Below are 22,824 nucleotides of genomic sequence, written 5' to 3'. Positions count from 1 at the left end.
ACCTGGGAAGCCCAAATATCACATATAAAAGAAAATAGTGACAAATATTATATGCAAATATGCATATGTATTACATTATGTGTTATAAAGATAGAAATTGGCTTCATGTTTAATATTTATTAAACTATGTAAGATATGGCTAATAAACTATAGATCTAAATGACTATTTCTGACTTTCAGATATTATGGAATTATAAGCCAAATTTGCTGGCAATAAAGAAAAGAATAAAATTGGGTTCATGGACTCTGTTTATCTTCCTCCTATTTAAAACAGATACATCTTTGAACATAAAGGATGTGAAAGAATCATGTTTATCAATAACTGTGTACTAACAGATGATTCGGAGTATTATGTGACAGCTGGTGATGAGAAATGTTCCACTGAGCTCTTTGTGAGAGGTAAAGTGAAATCTCTTACATAACCATTAAGAGCCAATGGCTCTCCTTCTCTCAGGGGTAATAATCAAAAATGAAAATGGTGAAGTGAGCTCTTGAGCTCCAGAGCAGAGATAGTAGTCCCTCTCGAGATGGTTTAGCTTGAGTGTTAGATTGGCTGTGGATTGAAGCATCTTTGTACTGGTGTTTATTGAGTAGCCTAATTAATCTTCAGGTTTGTTGACGACTAGAAAAGCTGACAGGAGAAAAAAATTGTTGAGTAAAAATGCCTTGTAGTTTCAGCTCATGTAAGCAGTATTTTGCAATTTAATTGCTCTAGTGATAGTTTTTGAAATCCACCAAAGTCTACTGGATAACCATTTCACACATTCAGCTCATCGCAAATCGATTTCCCTTGAAACAGCTTCGTTAGTAAAGTCATCAGTGGTTGGCACTGAGATTGCTGAAGACCATCATTTACTAGTGAAAAGAGCTGGAGGGTGTGTGTCAATGAAGCCATGAAGCACTTATTTCCTATATGAGGACCTGTGGCTGACAGCTTTGTAATCTTGCACATCAACTATACTTCAATTAAAAAAAGAAGTAAAGACAATTCTGTAATCTCTATCATCTGTCTAAAACCATAAGTAGAGAATTTTAGTGTTATTTATTTTCCTTCCTCAGAAATGTCTATCTTCTGCTTTCTTATTTGCCCAAAGAAGATTATTTGATACAATTTGTCTGCTCTCTAAAACAATCATTTATTTGATTTGAAGAGTTCTTGTGAAATTATGTGAAACTTACCCAAGGCTGCCAACTGTTTATTTTGCCATGAAAAATCATTAAAAAATCCACCTTCTAACTACCACCATCTAACCATCACTCTGTGATCAACCACACTTTCTTACTGTTGGTTTTTATCTGTGAACAAACCCAGGGTCATGAGCAGATTTGGGGGCATTTATGATTCTGATTTTCTTTTTTTTTTTTTTCCCACAATAGAGCCTCCAGTTATGGTGACCAAACAGCTGGAAGATACAAAAGCTTATTGTGGGGAGAGAGTGGAATTAGAATGTGAAGTGTCTGAAGATGATGCCAATGTAAAATGGTAAATAGATATTCTGAGGTCTGTCCATTTTTAATAAACAAAAAAGTGCCTTCATACTTTGGAGAATAGGAAATTGCTTTTATACATATGAAAAGGATCTCAACCTCATTTGTGTTAGTAGAAATGTAACTAAAACTATCCTAAGATATTGGCTTTTTTCACCTGTGAGACTGAAAAAAAAGATCCAGATATCTATATTGATAAGGATATAAGGAATTAGACACTTAATAGTAAATGAATGTTTCAAGGTTCCTCATATCTATTTGACTCCAAAGCCCATGGGTGCTCTTTCCAATGCATACTCTCACTATACCATAATGGCAAGTTATATGGAATAGATGGGGAAACAGTGTCAGACTTTATTTTTTTGGGCTCCAAAATCACTGCAGATGGTGACTGCAGCCATGAAATTAAAAGACCCTTACTCCTTGGAAGGAAAGTTATGACCAACCTAGATAGCATATTCGAAAGCAGAGACATTACTTTGCCAACAAAGGCCTGTCTAGTCAAGGCCATGGTTTTTCCAGTGGTCACGTATGGATGTGAGAGTTGGACTGTGAAGAAAGCTGAGTGCCAAAGAATTGATGCTTTTGAACTGTGGTGTTGGAGAAGACTCTTGAGAGTCCCTTGGACTTCAAGGAGATCCAACCAGTCCATTCTAAAGGAGATCAGCCCTGGGATTTCTTTGGAAGGAATGATGCTAAAGCTGAAACTCCAGTACTTTGGCCACCTCATGCGAAGAGTTGACTCATTGGAAAAGACTCTGATGCTGGGAGGGATTAGGGGCAGGAGGAGAAGGGGACAACAGAGGATGAGATGGTTGGATGGCATCACCGACTCCAAGGACATGAGTTTGAGTAAACTCCAGGAGTTGGTGATGGACAGGGAGGCCTGGCATGCTGCAATTCATGGGGTAGCAAAGAATCAGACATGACTGAGCGACTGAACTGAACTGAATACTTTTTTTAAGTTACTCCTAGTCGTTTTATTGTCACAGTATCTCAGAAAGATATTTTAGACTGAGAATCACCAAATTACTTGAACATTTCTTAAAAATAAAAAGGGTATTTTGGGGGTCAGATGGGATGTGTTTTCTCCAGTTCACTGGGAGTAGCCTCAGAGTTAAAGACTAGAAGATCCAGAATCTTAAAATCTTAATTGAGAGACAGAGTAAATTCTGCAGTAGGAATTGCTAGTAATTTGGTTTAGAATAGATTGTTCATTGTAACCTAGAATCATAGCTATCTTTAAAATGTATCAAAATGCTATTCTTAGTAGTGTGCACCAAGAGCCCAAACATAGGTAATATCCACTCTTAGCATCGGAGAAGGCAACGGCACCCCACTCCAGTACTCTTGCCTGGAAAATCCCATGGACGGGATTTTCCATGAGCCTGGTAGGCTGCAGTCCTTGGTGTCGCTAAGAGTCGGGGACGACTGAGAGACTTCATTTTCACTTTTCACTTTCATGCACTGGAGAAGGAAATGGCAACCCACTCCAGTATTCTTGCCTGGAGAATCCCAGGGACAGAGGAGCCTAGTGGGCTGCTGTCTATGGGGTCGCACAGAGTCAGACATGACTGAAGTGACGCAGCAGCAGCAGCATCTTTATCTAATTGATCTTAAGTGAAAGGAATGGGATTTTGTTTTTTTAATGTAATTTTCAGATAATACTTGTTACAGTATTCATCTATTGATAGAGACTGATCCATACAGTTTTTAATTCAAGAAGCAGTTCTTGAGTGTCTGGTGACTTGAAGCATTTTTTATAAAACTTTAAAAAAAAATCATCTATTTATCTCAGGTTTAAGAATGGTGAGGAAATCATCCCTGGTCCAAAATCAAGATACTACATTAAAGTTGAAGGCAAAAAGCACATTTTGGTCATAGATGGAGCAACAAAGGCTGATACTGCAGAATATTCTGTAATGACAACAGGAGGACAGTCATCTGCTAAACTTAGTGTGGACTGTAAGTAAGGCTTCCTTGTACATCTCCAAGTGGTTTTACTAGTGTGTTGTGTTTGCTAATTCAGTTTTAGAAAAAGTTTCAATCTGTTTAACTTCGACCTGTGACAATTTTATATGTGTAAAATTAGATTCCATTCTAGCAGAGTGTCTATATCGTATCCATCAGAGTCTCTAAGAACTTACTACTCAGTTTAATAGAGTACCAGTACTGAGAAGGATCTCTCCACCATGACCCGTCTGTCTTGGGTGGCCCTACATGGCATGGCTGGAGAGTTCTGAAAAACATGGTGCACTGGAGAAGGGAATGGCAAACCACTTCAGTATTCCTGCCTTGAGAACCTCATGAACAGTATGAAAAGGCAAAAAGATAGGACACTGAAAGATGAACTCCCCAGGTCAGTAGGTGCCCAATATGCTACTGGAAATCAGTGGAGAAATAACTCCAGAAAGAATGAAGAGATAGAGCCAAAGCAAAAACACCTAGTTGTGGATGTTGGAAGTTGAGGTGATGGAAGTAAAGTCTAATGTTGTAAAGAACAGTGTTGCATAGGAACCTGGAATGTTAGGTCTATGAATCAAGGCAAATAGAAGTGCTCAAACAGGAGATGGCAAGCGTGAACATCAACATTTTAGGACTCAATGAACTAAAATGGACTGGAATGGGTGAATTTAACTCAGATGACCGTTATATCTACTGCTGATAATCACGATGGTGTGATCACTGACCTAGAGCCAGACATCCTGGAATGTGAAGTCAAGTGGGCGTTAAAAAGCATCACTACAAACAAAGCTAGTGGAGGTGATGGAATGCCAGTTGAGCTCTTTCAAATCCTGAAAGATAATGCTGTGAAAGTGCTGCACTCAATATGCCAGCAAATTTGGAAACCTCAGCAGTGGCCACAGGACTGGAAAAGGTCAGTTTTCATTCCAATCCCAAAGAAAGGCAATGCCAAAGAATGCTCAAACTAGTGCACAATTGCATTCATCTCACATGCTAGTAAAGTAATGCTCAAAATTCTCCAAGCCAGGTTTCAGCAATATGTGAACCATGAACTTGCTGATGTTCAAGCTGGTTTTAGAAAAGGCAGAGGAACCAGAGATCAAATTGCCAACATCCACTGGATCATGGAAAAAGCAAAAGAGTTCCAGAAAAACATCTATTTCTGCTTTATTTACTATGCCAAAGCCTTTGACTGTGTGGATCACAATAAACTGCGGAAAATTCTGAAAGAGATGGGAATACCAGACCACCTGATATGCCTTTTGAGAAATCTATATGCAGGTCAGGAAGCAACAGTTAGAACTGGACATGGAACAACAGACTGGTTCCAAACAGGAAAAGTACATCAAGGCTGTATATTGTCACCCTGCTTATTTAACTTCTATGCAGAGTACATCATGAGAAACTCTGGACTGGAAGAAACACAAGCTGGAATCAAGATTGCCGGGAGAAATATCAATAACCTCAGATATGCAGATGACACCACCCTTATGGCAGAAAGTGAAGTGGAACTCAAAAGCCTCTTGATGAAAGTGAAAGTGGAGAGTGAAAAAGTTGGCTTAAAGCTCAAGGGCATCTGGTCCCATCACTTCATGGCAAATAGATGGGGAAACAGTGGAAACAGTGTCAGACTATTTTTTTGGGCTCCAAAATCACTGCAGATGGTGACTGCAGCCATGAAATTAAAAGATACTTACTCCTTGGAAGGAAAGTTATGACCAACCTAGATAGCATATTCAAAAGCAGAGACATTACTTTGCCAACAAAGGTTCATCTAGTCAAGGCTATGGTTTTTCCTGTGGTCATGTATGGATGTGAGAGTTGACTATGAAGAAGGCTGAGCGTCGAAAAATTGATGCTTTTGAACTGTGGTGTTGGAGAGGACTCTTGAGAGTCCCTTGGACTTCAAGGAGATCCAACCAGTCCATTCTGAAGATCAGCCCTGGGATTTCTTTGGAAGGAATGATGCTAAAGCTGAAACTCCAGTACTTTGGCCACCTCCTGTGAAGAATTGACTCATTGGAAAAGACTCTGAAGCTGGGAGGGATTGGGGGCAGGAGGAGAAGGGGACGACAGAGGATGAGATGGCTGGATGGCATCACTAACTCAATGGATGTGAGTCTGGGTGAACTCTGGGAGTTGGTGATGGATAGGGAGGCCTGACATGCTGCGATTCATGGGGTCGCAAAGAGTCGGACACGACTGAGCGACTGAACTGAACTGTGGGCAAGAATCCCTTAGAAGAAATGGAATAGCCATTGTAGTCAACAAAAGAGTCCGAAATGCAGTACTTGGATGTAGTCTCAAAAATGACAGAATGATCTCTGATCGTTTCCAAGGCAGACCATTCAATATTACAGTAATCCAAGTCTATGCCCTGACCAGTAATGCCGAAGAAGCTGAAGCTGAATGGTTCTTTGAAGACCTACAAGACCTTCTACAGTTAACACCCTCAAAAGACATCTGTTTCATTATATGGGACAGGAATGCAAAAGTAGGAAGTCAACAGATATCTGGAGTAACAGCCTAACTTGGCCTTGGAGTACAGAATGAAGCAAGGCATTCAGAGGCTAACAGAGTTTTGCCAAGAGAACACACAGGTCATAGCAAACACCCTCTTCCAACAACACAGGAGAAGACAGACTCTACAAATGGACATCACCAGATGGTCAATACTGAAATCAGATTGATTATATTCTTTGCAGCCGAAGGTGGAGAATTTCTACACAGTCAACAAAAACAAGGCCAGGTGCTGACTGTGGCTCAGATCATGAACTCCTTATTGTCAAATTCAGACTTAAATTGAAGAAAGTAGGGAAAACCACTAGACCACTCAGGTATGACCTAAATCAAATCCCTTATGATTATACAGTGGAAGTGACAAATAGATTCAAAGGATTAGATCTGATAGAGTGTCTGAAGAACTATGGTGGAGGTTAGTGACATTGTACAGGAGGCAATGATCAAGACCATCCCCAAGAAAAAGAAATTTAAAAAGGCAAAATGGTTGTCTGAGGAGGGCTTACAAATAGCTGAGAAAAGAAAGAAGCTAAAGACAAAGGAGAAAAGGAAAGATATACCCATCTGAATGCAGACTTCCAAAGAATAGCAAGAAGAGATAAGAAAGCCTTCCTCAGGGATCAATGCAAAGAAATAGAGGAAAACAATAGAATGGGAAAGACTACAGATCTCTTCAAGAAAATTAGAGATACCAAGGGAACATTTCATGCAAAGATGGGCAGAATAAAGGACAGAAATGGTATGGACCTAACAGAAGCAGAAGATTTTAAGAAGAGGTGGCAAGAATACACAGAAGAACTGTACAAAAAAGATCTTGATACCCCAGATAATCATGATGGTGTCATCACCAACTTAGAGCCAGACATTCTGAAATGCAAAGTCAAGTGGGCCTTAGGAAGCCTCACTACAAACAAAGCTAGTGGAGGTGATGGAATTCCAGTTGAGCTATTTCAAATCCTAAAAGATGATGCTAAAAGCCGAAGAATTGATGCTTTTGAACTGTGGTGTTGGAGAAGACTCTTGAGAGTCCCTTGGACTGCAAGGAGATCCAACCAGTCCATTCTGAAGGAGATCAGCCCTGGGATTTCTTTGGAAGGAATGATGCTAAAGCTGAAACTCCAATACTTTGGCCACCTCATGTGAAGAGTTGACTCATTGGAAAAGACTCAGATGCTGGGAGGGATTGGGGGCAGGAGGAGAAGGGGACGACAGAGGATGAGATGGCTGGATGGCATCACTGACTCGATGGATGTGAGTCTGAGTGAACTCCGGGAGTTGGTGATGGACAGGGAGGCCTGGCGTGCTGTGATTCATGGGGTCGCAAAGAGTAGGACACGACTGAGTGACTGAACTGAACTGAAAAGATGATGCTGTGAAAGTGCTGCACTCAATATGCCAGCAAATTTGGAAAACTCAGCAGTGGCCACAGGACTGGAAAAGGTCAGTTTTCATTCCAATCCCAAATAAAGGCAATGCCAAAGAATGCTCAAACTACTGCACAGTTGCAGTCATCTCACACACTAGCAATGTAATGCTCAAAATTCTCCAAGCCAGACTTCAACAGTTCGTGGACCATGAAGATCTAGATGTTCATGCTGGATTTAGAAAAAACAGAGGAACCAGAGATCAAATTGCCAACATCTGCTGGATCATTGAAAAAGCAAGAGAGTTCCAGAAAAACATCTATTTCTGCTTTATTTACTATGCCAAAGCCTTTGACTGTGTGGGTCACAACAAACGCTGGAAAATTATTCAAGAGATGGGAATACCAGTCCACCTGACCTGCCTCCTGAGAAATCTGTATGCAGGTCAAGAAGCAACAGTTAGAACTGGACATAGAACAACAGACTGGTTCCACATTGGGAAAGGAGTACATCATGGCTTTATATTGTCACCCTGCTTATTTAACTTACATGCAGATTACATCATGAGAAATGCTGGACTGGATGAATCACAAGCTGGAATCAAGATTGCCAGAAGGAATATCAATAACCTCATATATGTAGATGACACCACCCTTATGGCAGAAAGCGAAGAAGAACTAAAGAGCCTCTTGATGAAAGTGAAAGAGGAGAGTGAATAAGTTGGCTTAAAACTCAACATTCAGAAAACTGAGATCATGGCATCTGCTCCCATCAGTTCAGTTCAGTTCAGTCACTCAATAGTGTCTGACTCTTTGCGACCCCATGAACTGTAGCATGCCAGGCCTCCCTGTCCATCACCAACTCCCAGATTTCACCCAAAGCCATGTCCCATCACTTCATGGCAAATAGATGGAAACAATGGAAACAGTGACAGACTTTATTTTGGGGGGCTCCAAAATCACTGCAGATGGTGACTGCAGCCATGAAATTAAAAGACACTTGCTCCTTGGAAGAAAAGCTATGACCAACCTAGACAACATATTAGAAAGCAGAGACATTATTTTGCCAACAAAGGTCTGTCTAGTCAAAGCTATGGTTTTTCCAGTAGTCACGTATGGATGTGAGAGTTGTACTATAAAGAAAGCTGAGCACCAAAGGATTGATGCTTTTGAACTGTGGTGTTGGAGAAGACTCTTGAGAGTCCCTTGGACTGCAAGGAGATCCAACCAGTCCATCCTAAAGGAAATCAGTCCTGAGTATTCATTGGAAGGACTGATGTTGAACCTGAAACTCTAATATTTTGGCCACCTGATGTGAAGAACTGACTCATTTGAAAAGACCCTGGTGCTGGGAAAGATTGAAGGCAGGAGGAGAAGGGGACGGCAGAGGATGAGATGGTTGGATGGCATCACTGACTCAATGGACATGAATTTGAGTAAACTCCGGGAGTTGGTGATGGACAGGAGGCCTGGTGTGCTGCGGTCCATGGGGTTGCAAAGAGTCGGACATGACTGAGCGACTGAACTGAACTGATTGAGAAGAAGTATAAAAATCACCTGCCAAAGAAGTTACCCAAATGGTTAAGAAATATTTTAATCCCAAAAGCATATAAATAGATGATAAATACTTAGATATGATATCAAATCCTGATATCCTGTTTGATTAATCCCTAGGTGAATTTGCTATCTATTCAATAAATATTCAACATTCTATAATTACATTTGGGTTGAGAAGTTCCTCAGACTAGTGGGCCTCAATTGAGAAGACTGAAAGAGCTAATTCGCTGATAGGCTTCAGAGGTGTGAGAGAATTCATGGCCTTCCTCAAATGCCCCATGATGGTGCTACGTTCTTAATGGCAGAGACTGTGCCTTCCAGTTAGCCATGAAAATTAGAATGGCAAACTTTACAAGAAGATCTGTAATAGGTGGAGAGCAAAATCCTGTTCCTTATTTCTTAGTCCAGTTGCAATTCATATGACCATTGAATTATTTGGAAGTAATCGCAGTACACTCCTTATGTTTTGTAGAATAATGTCCATTATAGTGTAATATCAAAAAAGTTTTTTCAACCATAGGCAGATCCTTACTGATATTTGCATTCCTTTAAGCAATTATAGTTAGTTCTGCTATAACATTAACATATGCATTTTAAAAAATTACTCTGCTGTACAAAGTCATACAGTGAAAATCATAGGGCCGATGGGGAATGTGGGTTAAAGACACAACACTCAGTAATTTTTTCAGGGACCCAGTTTTTAAAAAGTGAAATGAGGGACTTCCCTGATGGTCCAGTGGTTAAGACTTCCTATGTCCAATGCAGGGGGCACAAGTTCAGTCCCTGATCTAGGAGCCAAATACCTACATGCTGCATTGCGCAGCCAAAAAAGAAAAATAAAATAAAATGATAAGAACCTAATAAAAAAAAATCAGTGGCACAGTTTTATACATGTCTAGTAAATACTGCAATAAGCATAGCACTTTACCTTGAAAAAGATCTGAAATTTGCTTGTGAAAGTGGGGTTAAAAATATTGCAGCTTGTGATCCATTGGAAGCAGTGGAAGGAGGTTATTTGAAATTGGGAGAGTTGTAGTCTCAGATGTGCATGGCTGTGGCTCATTTAACAGGGTGAACTAAAGTAAGGGGTCGATATTTCAGGTGTACGTGTGTGTTCTGCACAGTCCCGCCTGGCTCAGTTCAACTGGGTGCAGTTTTCTGGATTTTTCTAGTCTTTCTCATGAATAAAATCATGGATAATCAAACATGAAATGTATGTTATGCTCTAATTGTCTTGGAATATTTCAGTTGCATTGGAACAAATGCTCATTTTCAAAACAAGCATTATAGTGAAACAGTAGCATTGTGAAACGACACCATCCTGGTCTGTCTGAAATTTGGATTTGGCACTCTTAACTATCTATTATTTCTGCAGTAAAACCCCTGAAGATATTGACACCTCTGACTGATCAGACTGTAAACCTTGGAAAGGAAATCTGCTTGAAGTGTGAAGTATCTGAGAACATAACAGGAAAATGGACTAAAAATGGCCTACCTGTTCAGGAGACTGACCATCTAAAGATTGTTCACAAAGGAAGGTAAACAAGCCAGAGCAATCCCTGAATGAGGGCTGGTCCCTGTATTGGCTTCTTCTACTTCCTAAATTAGATGACTGGTAAGGATGTTTGGAGAGTAGTCATAAGGAGAGGATCTATTTCTGGTCTTTTGCTTCCAAATAGCAGCAGTAGGTGATTTCTCTGCCGTCCATCATGTCCTACTTGTGACCTGGTACCTGCATCTTTCAGTGAGGTGCTGTTGTTTTGGAATCCATTGACTGAGTCTTCCCATATAAACATGAACTTAGCAGAGTGATACTGAATTCGAGTTGAGGAACTGGTCAGATTGGATCCGCTGTCCCTAACTAATAAATGTCACATGATCCTTCCACATTTTTTTTTTCCCCCGCTAGGGGGGAGGTTGCTTAATATCCTAGAATCTAGCAAAGATGCAGGGCAAGTCCAGGAGTTCTTAAACTTGGATCCATGGATTCTTAGGAGGCCCATGAACTTCAGGCCCCCCCCCCAAATCCTCTGAAATTGTAAGCAGATTCTCTGTGTACAAAAATACTTGTTTTTCTCCAGACTGAGGTGCCACTGTGTCCATCAGATATTCACTGGTGCATGATGCCAATGAAGTTAAGAACTACTGTTCTTAGGCCAATATTTTTAAATAACTATCAATGGAGTAAAACCTTTAAAATTGTGAATCACTAAGTGTTATATCTGAAACATAGAATACTGTATATCAACTATGCCTCAATTTTTTTTTTAAGGACTATTGCTCTTAGGTTTGCATAAAAAACCAAAGTCAAGGTTATTCTTGGTAATTTCTTGAATCTTAAAGAGTGGCATCAGTGAGGTGTTATCTTCTATTCTTTTTTTAAGCTATGAGATTTTTAAAAGGCAGAAGAGATTCTTGCATACTAAACAGGCTGTATTTGTATAGATGGTTCCATATAGCCCCAAATAAATACTGAATGTGGATCAAAAAATAGGCTAATTAAGTATTCACATTATTCTCACTCTCTCTGCAGGCTGCACTAAGCAAGTTAAGGTAAAACCATGTGTCTTCTCAGTTTGAGTCTTATACAGTCTAAATCTTTGCACAGTCTTAGAAACATGTTTTTTCATTTCCTTAGAATCCACAAATTAGTAATAGCCAATGCTCTTGTTGAGGACGAAGGTGATTATGTATTCACACCAGATGCCTATTCTGTTACTTTGCCTGCCAAAGTTCATGTTATTGGTGAGTAGATAAAAGAAATCATTTCAGAGTTGTAGTCTTGTTTTTCTGGTTTTGCTTACCTTGGATATAATATATTAAAAATGTGACATTTAAAGAAAATGACATGAATTGGTATTAATCACTAGGCATAATATTAATAGTTGATTCTTAAGAGGTCTTAACAATGAAATAGTTTTGCAAGGTACTGGCACTGACTGCTTTGATTCCTCTTATATTCTTTTTGACCAAATAAAATATTGGTTATTACCAATGTTTAACACTAGACAAGACCTAACCCCTATAATCACATGGAAATAAATGTCTGATAACAAAGGCCATGTTTAATATTCTAGATCCACCTAAGATCAACCTGGATGGTCTTGATGCTGACAATACAGTGACAGTAATTGCAGGAAACAAGCTTCGTCTAGAGATTCCCATCAGTGGGGAACCACCTCCTAAAGCCATTTGGAGCCGAGCAGATAAGGTTTGTTCTACACACACACACACACACACACACACAACCCCTACCCTACTCCCTTCCTTCCATAAGTCAGATGAAAGGAGGCAGCAGATAAATGTATGGCAAAGATATAATTACTTTAGCAAATAAAGATCACTGATTTTTAGGCAAATACAATAACTGTTCACTTGCTTTTCATATTTCTGACTACCTACTATGTGAACATATGCAAATGAATGTTATTATGTGCCATGAATGAGATTCTATCTTTCCTTCTAATGGGTATCAGAGAATGGAGTGGAAGAGATATAGATAATGAATTATTAAATAAATAAAGTCCCTCTGGATAGTAATGAGTGTTATGAAGATTAAAAAAAAAAACAAGGTAATATGATTAGTAAGTGACTGCATGGAGCATCTACAGCCTCTATGCATGACAACAGGGAACCATTATGTGAATATAAGAGCAAAGAAATTTCCAGGTGATGTCAATGCAAGAGCAAAGAACAAGAGAAAATGTGCTTGACCTTCTGGAGAAATAAAAAGAAAGCCAGTATGGCCAGGACAGAGTGAGTAAGGAGAATAATCTCAATAAGATTGGAGTGGTCAAGTGGAGCCAGCTCAAGTGTCATTCTGTGGCTTCCTATATTAAATGTTTTAGGGGTAGTAAAACTATTCCACATAATACTATAATTATGGATACCTGTCATTATAACATTGACATTATGACATTATGATCCATATGACATTATGACCCACATAACCCATATGACATTATAGGTTTTTCAAATCCCATAAAATGTACAACACCAAGAGTTTATGTAAACAATAGATTTTCAATGATAACCTTTTATCAGTGTAGGTTCATTCATTGTAACAAATGTACCTACTCTGGTGGGGGTGTCAGTGGTGGGAAAGATTGTATATGTGTGGAAACAGGAATTATATGAGAACTCTTTATACATTTCCATTCAATTTTGCAGGGAACTCAAAGCTGCTCTGCAAAAACTATTTCTTAAGGAAGTTGGAGACTGTTTCCTCCTTTTCTATTTTCTGGAGAGAAAAAAAAAAGAGCTTTGTTAAGCTATGGGACAACTTCAAGAAGTCAAATCTATGTGTAATTGGAGTCCCCAAAGAGTAGGACATAAAAATATATAAAGAATTAATGGCTCCAAATTTTTCAAATTGATAAAAAAAACTATAAAATCTCAGATCCAAGAAGTTCAATAAAATCCAAGCACAAGGAACATTAAGAAATTTACACTGTCATAATCAAATTGCTTAAAACCTGTGGTTAAGAAAACAATCTTAAAAGGAAACAGAGAAAAAAGTTACATTAAATCTGTAGGAACAAAGACTAGGATGGCAGCTAATCTCTCTGGAAGCCAAGCAAGTGAGAAGACAGTGGATCAACATTTAAAGGGGGAAAGAACTGTCAGCTAGAATTCTATACTCAGTAGAAATAATTTTCAGAAACAAAGGCAAAATAAAGTTATTTTCAGATATGCAAAAGCTGAAAGAAATCATCTCCAGCAGACTTGCAGTATAAGAAATGCTTAAAGAAGTCCTTAAGTCAAAATGAAGTGAGACTGGGCTTCCCCCCTGCCATTGCAGGAGACATGGGTTCCATCCCTGATCTGGGAAGATCCCACATGCCACAGCGCTACTAAGCCCATCCGCCACAACTACTGAGGCCCACGCCCTAGAACCCATGTTCCACAACAAGAGAAACCACTGCAATAAGTCCACGCACTGCAACTGAAGCGTAGCCTCCATCACCACAAATAGAGAAAAAGCTCGAGCAGCGGTGAAGACTCAGCGGAGATACAATAAATAAATATTATACTAAAAAAGGAAGTGATACCAAGGTGAAAGCATTCTCAAAGGAACTAAGAGTGCCAGAAATGGTACCTACATGGATAAACACTTAAGAATTTTTTCTGACTATTTAAATCTTAAAAGATAATTGGTTGTTTAAACACAAATAATAATTATGCACTGTGGAGCTAAACATTAGTGTAAGTAAAGTTTATGACAATGAAAACATAAGACCAGGAAGGGAGAAACAGAAGCAAGGATTAGAAGGAGTGAAATGGACGTATGCTGTTGTAAGTTTCTTTTGCTAAACATATAATATTATAATACCACATGAAAGTAGACTATACTATAAACCCTAAAGGAACTACTAAAATAATAAAACAAATAGTTATAGCTACTAGGCCAACACAGAACATAAAATGAAGTCATGGAACCATATTTAATGAATCTGAAAGAAGGCAAAAAAACAAGAGGCAGAAAGAACAAATGGGACAAATAAAAAAACAGCTACCAAGATGACAGAATCACAAAGAAAAATGGTTAAGTTGGAGATTTTAATCCTTTTCTCTCCTTAGTTGATAGAACAAGAAGACAGGCAATCAGTGAAGATATACAAGGTTTAAGAAATACTATCCACCATCTTGATGTAGTTGACATTTATAGAACACTCCATTAACAAAGCAGAATGGGCATTATTTTATTTTATTTTTTATTTTTTTTTATTCATTTTAATTTTATTTTATTTTTAAACTTTACATAACTGTCTTAGTTTTGCCAAATATCAAAATGAATCCACCACAGGTATACATTATTTTAAAACACACAGGAAAATTTACCAAAATAGACCATAAATAAGTCTCAATAAATGTAAAAAGACTCAGGTCATGCAAAGTATATTCTTTGACCACACTGGAATTAATTAGAAAACATTAACAGAAAGATATGTAATATTTCTAAATATTTAGAAGCTAAGTAGCTTCTTTAAAAAAGAAAGAAAGAAAAAACATTACTCATGGATCGAAGAAGAAATTACAAGGAAAATCAGAAAATATTTATGTGGTCAGTTGCTTCTAACTGTTTGCCAGGTTCCTCTGTCCATGGAATTTTCCAGGCAAGAATACTGGAGCAGGTTGCCATTTCTTATTCCAGAAAATATTTAGGAACACACTACATATCAGAATTTGTGAAATATGACTAAATCAGTACTGAACATCCTTATATCTATTGAAGAAATGGAATTTGTAGTTTAAAATCTTTCATAAAGAAAATTTCACATGTAGATGGCTTTATTGGATAGTTCCACCAAATGTTTAATAAAGAAATAATATAAATTTAATATAAACTTCTAGAAAAAAATTGAAGAAAAGAAGATAGGAATATTTCCCAACACATTCTTGAAGGCTAGTATTATCCTTACAGCAACACCAGAAAAAGAAATTACAGAAAGAAAAAACTACAAATCAGTATCACTCCCGAACATAGGACAAAAATAGTTCCAGAACTTATTAACGTTAGTGTCACTAAAGTTGGTATACAACCCCCCACTGCTAAATTTGACTGGTTAAAAAAAAAAAAATTAAAAAAAAAAATAGTTCTAAACAGAATTTAGCAAATCAAATCCAAAAGTACATAAAAGGAACAATATGTTATATCCACAGGTGGCTTATCTCAGGAATGCAAAGGTGGGTTTAGCATTTAAAAATAAATATAATTCATCATATTAACAAACCAGGGAAATAATGTGATCATCTCAATAGACACAGAAAAACATTTGACAAAATTAAACACTCATTTCTAGTAAAAAAGCAAACCAGAACATGAAAGGAACTTCCTCAACATGATGAAAGACATCCTTGAAAATCCTACAGCAATCCTGTCATCCTACATAGTGGTGAAAGACTGAATGCTTTTCCTCTAAGATCAGAAAGAAGAGAAAGATGTTCCCTCTTACCACTTCTATTCAACATTGCACTGAAAGTTATAGCCAGGGCAATCAAACAAGAAAAAAAAGTAAAAGACATACATTTTGGAAAGGAACAAGTAGAACTGTCTTTATTTACAGTTGACATAATCATTGATGTATTGGTTTGGCCAAAAATTTCATTCAGGATTTTCCATAAAAATCCAATATAAGCCACACACACACACAAAAGCCTGCTAGTACAAATAGTCATGGTAGCCTTATTTGTAATATTCAAAAGCTGAGAAAAATGCAGATTCCATCAATGAGTGAATGGATAAATAAAATTCATACAAGGGAATAATACTCAGTAATAAAAAGAAATGGATTAGTGATATAGTGCAATAACTTTGATGAGTCTCTTATGCTGAGTGAAAGAAACTACCATTTTAAGAAGCTGTTAAAAAAAAACCTGACAATACCAAATAATGGCAAGGATATGGAACAATGAAAGTCTCATTCATTGCTGGTCCGAATGCAAAATGGTACATCCAGTTTGGAAAAGAGTTTGATAGTTTTTTAATATAAAGTTAAGCATATACTTCCATACAACTACAAAGCTATTCCTAGGTATTTTCCCCAAAGATATGAAACACATGTCCACATAAAAACCTGTTCAGGAATGTTTATAGATTTATTTATAATTGTCAAAACCTGGAAACGACTCAAAAGTTCAATTGTATAAGGATATAGTTGTACATACATAAACCAACTGCACATGGAATATGCAATGGAAAACTGCACAGTAATGAAAAGGAATGTGCTCATAATACATACAGCAAAATGGATCAATCTAAAAAATTTCACTTGAAATGTTTGACTCCATTTATTTGACATTCTGGAAAAGAGGAAACTAAAGTGGCAAATAACAGACCAGTGACTTCCAGAGACCAGGGTTTAGTGGGTTGAATGCCAAGGAGTGTGGGGACACTATGAGAGGTGATGGAAATAGTCTGTGTCTTGATTATGGTGCTGGTTACAGAATCACAGAAATTTGTCAAAATTCATGGACTATATATCTAAAAGCTATGAATTTTACTCTATGTAAATTATAGCACAATGAACAAAATAAAATATGGAAATATGAAATGGATAATATAACACTGCCCTAAGTAAATCATTTTTCTTTTCACATTAAAAAAAAAAAGAGCAGAACATCTTTTACAATCTTAAGGTAAGGATTTGGCTAAAATGAGGATATTTTGTTTTATCATAAAATAAGAATCATGAAAGCCACTTCAAATATTCTTACTGTTGTCACAATCTTATGTTATTAAAGATTTGTAAGTCCTAATCCAGACCCCAAAGAGTAGAAGTGACAATAGTTAGTGGCAAATTACCCAGGTTCTAAACCGCCCGGACCTTCTTTACTTTTCCTCTTTGTGCATTGGCTGCCCATTGTTGCATGGAAGATATGACCTGGGAATCAGAAAAATGTAATGTAAATTTCTGGTGTGAGAAAGAAGGAAGGTGAGAAATGGACGAAAATAAGAAGGGGAAAAAGGGAAGAAGGAGAAAAGAAAGAAAATATAATAGAAGTCTCAGCTTCCCTCTGTCTTTACTTTAGGAATTAGATGTTCATTCTTTCATGTCCCACTGGAAGGGAAAAATCAAATTGGGAAATTGACATTGTGTCCTTCTTCAACCCCTTCAGTATTTAAAAATTTTCAAAACATTTTAAGAAATGAACAAATCATTATTTAGTTTCTGATATGAGAAACTAGAAATATTTCTAGTTTAATGTACAAAGAAACTCTTCTCCTAGAATGACAGTTTTGTGCTTATATTTTTGGTCCTCCAACTTTCTCTTTTTAAGGAGTTAACTGATAGTGAACTTGGGAGTCAAATCCCAGTTCTACCACTTCTTAGCCATGCAGCTTTGGGCCATAATTTTCTGATGTGTAAAATGGGATGACAGTATGTTTGTCCTTAGAGCTGGTCGAGGATAAAACTAGGAACATGCATGTCAGGCATTAGCACCATTTCCAGCTTAAGTGCCCAGGCACTCTGGAGGTGTCCTTATCATTTGCACAGATCATACCACATTGCGTTTCCTTTCTCCCTAGGCTATTATGGAGGGCAGCGGCCGGATAAGATCTGAAAATTACCCTGACAGCACCACTCTTGTTATTGACATAGCAGAAAAAGATGATTCTGGTGTTTACCACATAAATCTGAAAAATGAAGCCGGAGAAGCACAAGCAAGCATCAAGATTAAAGTTGTGGGTAAGTCCTCAAGTCAACAGACTTACTAGGATCAAGCTGATGTGCTTAGATCTTAGATAGACTTTCCGAGCTCTTGGGTGTCTCAGCTTTTCTGGGTAGCTGACAAAGAAACTTGCGCTATAGCTGTACTTTATAAACCACTGCCTTTCTTTCTCTGTCTTTGCCACTTCTTTCTATGTCTTTCTTTTTCTTTTCTTTCCTTCCCTTCTCGTCTCTTTTCTTGCCTAGAGGACCAGTTGCAAGAAGGAATAGCTAAAGTTAGACTTTGGGGTTGCTGACCAAGTTCTCTGCAGTCACACTCCCTTTCAGTGTCTTCCACAGTCACTGACACACAATTGTTAAATAATTTCCGGCATCACATTCATTGTAGAGTGCCGAGGCAGTGCAAGCGCAGGTTGGAAAAGAATTTTCAGAAACAGAGGTTTTCAGAAGGGAGTGAGTTTATTAAGAACAAAGAGCAGAGATTATGAGGGCACTGCAAATGCAGTGGGCTAACCTCCTGCCAGTCCAGGGAGAGTCAATGCTTTTTATGGGTTAGTAGCCAATTTTTATAGCCTCAAGACAAAGCAAATTCCTGCTGGATGGTTGGCATTAGGTGATTGGTTAGGGAGCCATAGGGTGACTACCAGGGTGGGCACTTTTGCTTCATTTGGGATCAGGAAGTCTGCTGATAATTTAAGATCAGGGTGGCTTTTGGCAATGTTCACAAAGGGGCTCCGTCAATTCCAGAGGTGACCTTGGTTCTGGGCTCCACTTCTGTGGTCTTAGTGCAAGGCCTAGCACCTGTGGCCTTGGGGCAGGACTCCACACAGAGGAGTAAGACCTGCCTTGGTTCTCAGATGACTTTCTAAATACTTTTTTCCAGACCCCAAAACCAAGTGAAATGAGTCTAGCAGATTACTGATAGACCAAGATCTCATGATTTCTTCATTCCATTTTATTTTTCCCTCAAGAAACATATTTCAAATTGATCCAAAGCTAAGGTCACTTTATTACATATTGAACTGTAGAAAACATGGTAACTTGACACTTAAAAAAAATTTATTTATTTGGCTGTGTCGGGTCTTTGTTGTGGCATGCCAGGTCTTCGTTGCATCTTGGAAGATCTTTCGTTGTGGTTGGATGGACTCTCTAGTTGTGACATGTGGACCCACATGTCACATGTGACATGTAGTTGCGGCACACAGGCTTAGTTCCTCCTAGGACTGTGGGATCTTAGTTCCCTGACCAGGAATCGAACCTGTATCTCCTGCATTGCTAAGTGGATTCTTAAGCACTAGACCACCAGGGAAGTCCCTAACTTGCCATTTTTGACTTGGATTTCTACCAGTCAACATCTTGAATCTTCCAACTGATGCAAAATGTACAATGATTAGTCTTTGATTTAGTTCTGCTGGAAGTTCACTTTGTAGTTAAGAAACAAAATCCCATCCAATATTTAGGCAATTATTTAATTTCTTAGTCACCATTTTCAAGACAAACAACAAGAGGCTTGAATTTCATGCGGTCCTATAAAGTGACACTAGCTTAAAAGATTTGGAGACATCATTTGTATTTGTATTGGGCTCACCTTCCCTGATTCCATAGGGAACAGGACCTTATGCCTAAACTAGTTAGCCAGTGCATTTCAGTAAACATGGAAAAATAATCAGAAATAGCATTGCTTCTGTGATTATTACCCCAAAACATATTTTCGAATGAACATTTTTTTGTGTGTGCTTTTGGTCAATTTTATTTTATTTTATTCAATTTGTTTGTATGTTACAGATATCCCTGATCCTCCAGTGGCACCAAATGTGACAGATGTGGGAGACGATTGGTGCATCATGACCTGGGAGCCTCCTGTCTATGATGGAGGGTCCCCAATCTTAGGTAACTGCATGTTGGTTCATCTGTGGAATGGCCAATGGAGTTGATGTGCTCTTTATGCATATTAGCACAAAACACATTTTAAAATACTGAATTTAGAAGAAATCTTTAAATATCCATTCAAATTAAAATATATTGGGGGATGTCCTTTAAGTACTTGAGATTTAAATAGCTCCTATGAATATCATCTGATTTCCTGTCCTCTTTTTTGACATTTCTATTCAGTATCTAATTTTGAAACAACCATAAGTCTAACTTTGTTCTGGTCAGTAAATGCCCAGCTCCAGAGAATTATGTCTATGACGCAGTTTCATTTAGGGTTAAATCCTTAGAAGAATTTACTTCCCCCATGGAACAAGAACATTTTTCTCCTTGCTAATAATGAAACTTACAAAACTGGTTATTCCCCCTTCTCACTTACATTGCTGGGACTCATAGTCACTGTACTAATTTCTATGGCCTACATATCTGTGGTCTACTTTTTCCTCTTCTCTTCCTTGCACCACTAACTTTTTAGTGTTTTTATTTTTGTCTATATCCCATGATGTTAATATTTGTATTCCTTATAATCTCTCTCAAACAACTGATGGAATAAGATGAGTTGAAGATACATGTATGACTTTTTCACTTAGAATACTGAGAATTTAAGAAATTGTTGAGAATTCTATCTGACAAAGTTTACTTTTAGAAGCCAAGGAAAAACCTGTTTCCATTTTGTGTCCCCTTCAGGGTATTTCATTGAGAGGAAAAAGAAACAAAGCTCCAGATGGATGAGGCTGAATTTCGATCTCTGCAAAGAAACAATGTTTGAGCCCAAGAAGATGATTGAAGGTGTGGCCTATGAGGTCCGCATCTTTGCTGTCAATGCTGTTGGCATCTCTAAGCCCAGTATGCCCTCCAAGCCTTTTGTTCCATTGGGTGAGTCAAGAGAGATGTGTCTCTGTCATGAAACTCATTGCCCCAGGTTGTGACTGCTGTCTTCTGACTTCTAACTGAGCCACACCTAGAAGCTTCTTGGGAGTGGCGCCAGAGCAAGAAACTAGAAATTGTTCGGGACAATTGTCTAAGAAATTACAAACAGTGTGATAGAGTTGAATGCCTTCATACTGTAGGCCCTGGAATTTATTACTGGAATTCCAAAGACAGCTGTGGGTGGCTCTGTTGCCCCTCCTCACTGGAAACAGAGTTGAGCCTGTTGACACATGACTACCCTCCTTTGACCTTTTGAAAATATAAGCCAGCACCTTAGTATAGACACTATAACTAAAACAAATTGAGATCTATTCAACCAAGTACACTTGGAAGCTAGTCTCTTTGCTTTACAATTACATTTTAAATGTTATCTGTGAACCAGAAAAGTCAATTCAGTAAAGGCAACGAAAGAGATTAAGATGTCTGCCATTTTATGGTAGAGAAGTGTAATTTTCAAGAAGAGTTTGCACTTGAAAATTAAGAAGTTATGGGAAATTTACACTAGATCATTAGATCTCAAACTTTGACTTTTTTCAAATGCCTTGGGCCTCCCAGAATCCCACACCAACCTCCCAAGTGGAGGGCACGTGTGGCAGCATTTCTAAAATATTTTTCATGCCTGGCGGATCTTTGCCACATACACAGCGTATACTCAAGAAGTCGTCACTGAATTTTATTAAGATGTGGGGGCTTCTGTGTGCATTTTTATTTGTGTCCTAGTTCATCTGACCACAGTTCCTGTGCCACAATTCCGTAGCTAATAGTTTCTGCTTTTTCCGTCTTTCTCATCCTGAAAGCTGTAACCAGCCCTCCTACTCTTCTGACCGTTGACTCTGTAACTGACACCACAGTCACAATGAAGTGGCGGCCCCCAGACCAGATTGGCGCAGCAGGTTTAGACGGCTACGTGCTAGAGTATTGCTTTGAAGGAAGTAAGTACGGCTCATAATTCAGACGAATACCGTCATCGATAGGTGAGATATGCCCCCCTTTCTTTTGTTTCTGTCTTGGGAATTCTTCTCCTGCCTACTGAAAATGACAAGCCAAAGGTCATCCTTCTGTGATAGATAAGAATTCAGCCCTTCATTGGTATTAATCATTTGAGATCTCCAAAATATCCAGATGGGCTCCCAGATCTGACCACACTATAGATCTAGGACATAGGAGGAGGGATTCGAACCAAACTTCAGGGATCCCTTCTTCTTGAATTGGTGGAATTAAAATGTGCCGAAGCAAAATAAAAGTCTAGTTAGGATAAAGCAAATTGGAAATGCTAAACTCTATACTGAGCAGAGGTCAGTTATCAGCAGAGCTACCTATTTCTAGGTAAGGAGAGATTATATATTTGACTATCTGGTGATCAATTCCTGCCTTCTTACAGGAAAAAAAAAAAAAGAATAATCAAGAACAACTTTCAGTGTTTTAAAGAATCAGTAAAGAATTTTACACCAGAGGGTATAAGAAATAGATTTGACAAATGGCAGTAATTTGTTTCAGGACATGAGTGTATAAAATTTTAATGGTTTAATGGCTTACATTTAGGAGGTGAATAGAAACTGGCAAAAAAAAAAACAAAAAACCTCTTGCTGATAGCAATAATAAAAAATAAAAAATGACTCAAGAAAATATGGGCCGGAGTACATCTAAAACCAAAAAAAAAGGTACAGTTCACTAAAAGCCTCTTGTATTTTTTAATTTCCTACTTGTCATGATTTGGAGATGGGTGAATAAAACTGCCCTAGCTCTAAACTCAGGCTCCATTCTAGATGATGGTAGGTAAACAGTCCACCAGGGAAGTTTGTTCAAATCTTGACAAATGAGAGGCCAAGATAGCCTCTAAGAAAATTCTTTGAACCCGCAACTTTAACATGACTCTTACATGAATGAAAGAGAGACTCC

General features: G+C 38.2%; 1 protein-coding gene across 10 annotated transcripts in view; it reads left to right on the top strand.

Moving 5' to 3' along the window:
• Nucleotides 1-22,824, top strand: part of MYBPC1 (myosin binding protein C1) — a 101,829-nt gene that overhangs the window by 50,379 nt on the left and 28,626 nt on the right. For all 10 annotated transcript variants that reach the window (XM_025283634.3, XM_006043587.4, XM_044941434.2 and 7 more), the window contains 10 exons: nucleotides 275-399; nucleotides 1,378-1,483; nucleotides 3,287-3,453; nucleotides 10,269-10,431; nucleotides 11,532-11,638; nucleotides 11,971-12,104; nucleotides 17,925-18,084; nucleotides 19,852-19,956; nucleotides 20,683-20,871; nucleotides 21,723-21,857. In XM_025283634.3, coding sequence (XP_025139419.3) covers nucleotides 275-399; nucleotides 1,378-1,483; nucleotides 3,287-3,453; nucleotides 10,269-10,431; nucleotides 11,532-11,638; nucleotides 11,971-12,104; nucleotides 17,925-18,084; nucleotides 19,852-19,956; nucleotides 20,683-20,871; nucleotides 21,723-21,857 — 1,391 coding nt within the window. The remainder of the gene's footprint in view (nucleotides 1-274; nucleotides 400-1,377; nucleotides 1,484-3,286; nucleotides 3,454-10,268; nucleotides 10,432-11,531; nucleotides 11,639-11,970; nucleotides 12,105-17,924; nucleotides 18,085-19,851; nucleotides 19,957-20,682; nucleotides 20,872-21,722; nucleotides 21,858-22,824) is intronic.

Source organism: Bubalus bubalis, chromosome 4, assembly GCF_019923935.1.
Source record: "Bubalus bubalis isolate 160015118507 breed Murrah chromosome 4, NDDB_SH_1, whole genome shotgun sequence".
Taxonomy (NCBI): domain Eukaryota; kingdom Metazoa; phylum Chordata; class Mammalia; order Artiodactyla; family Bovidae; genus Bubalus; species Bubalus bubalis.
The sequence above is the reverse complement of the archived record's forward strand: the minus strand, read 5'-3'. Positions and strand labels throughout refer to the sequence as shown.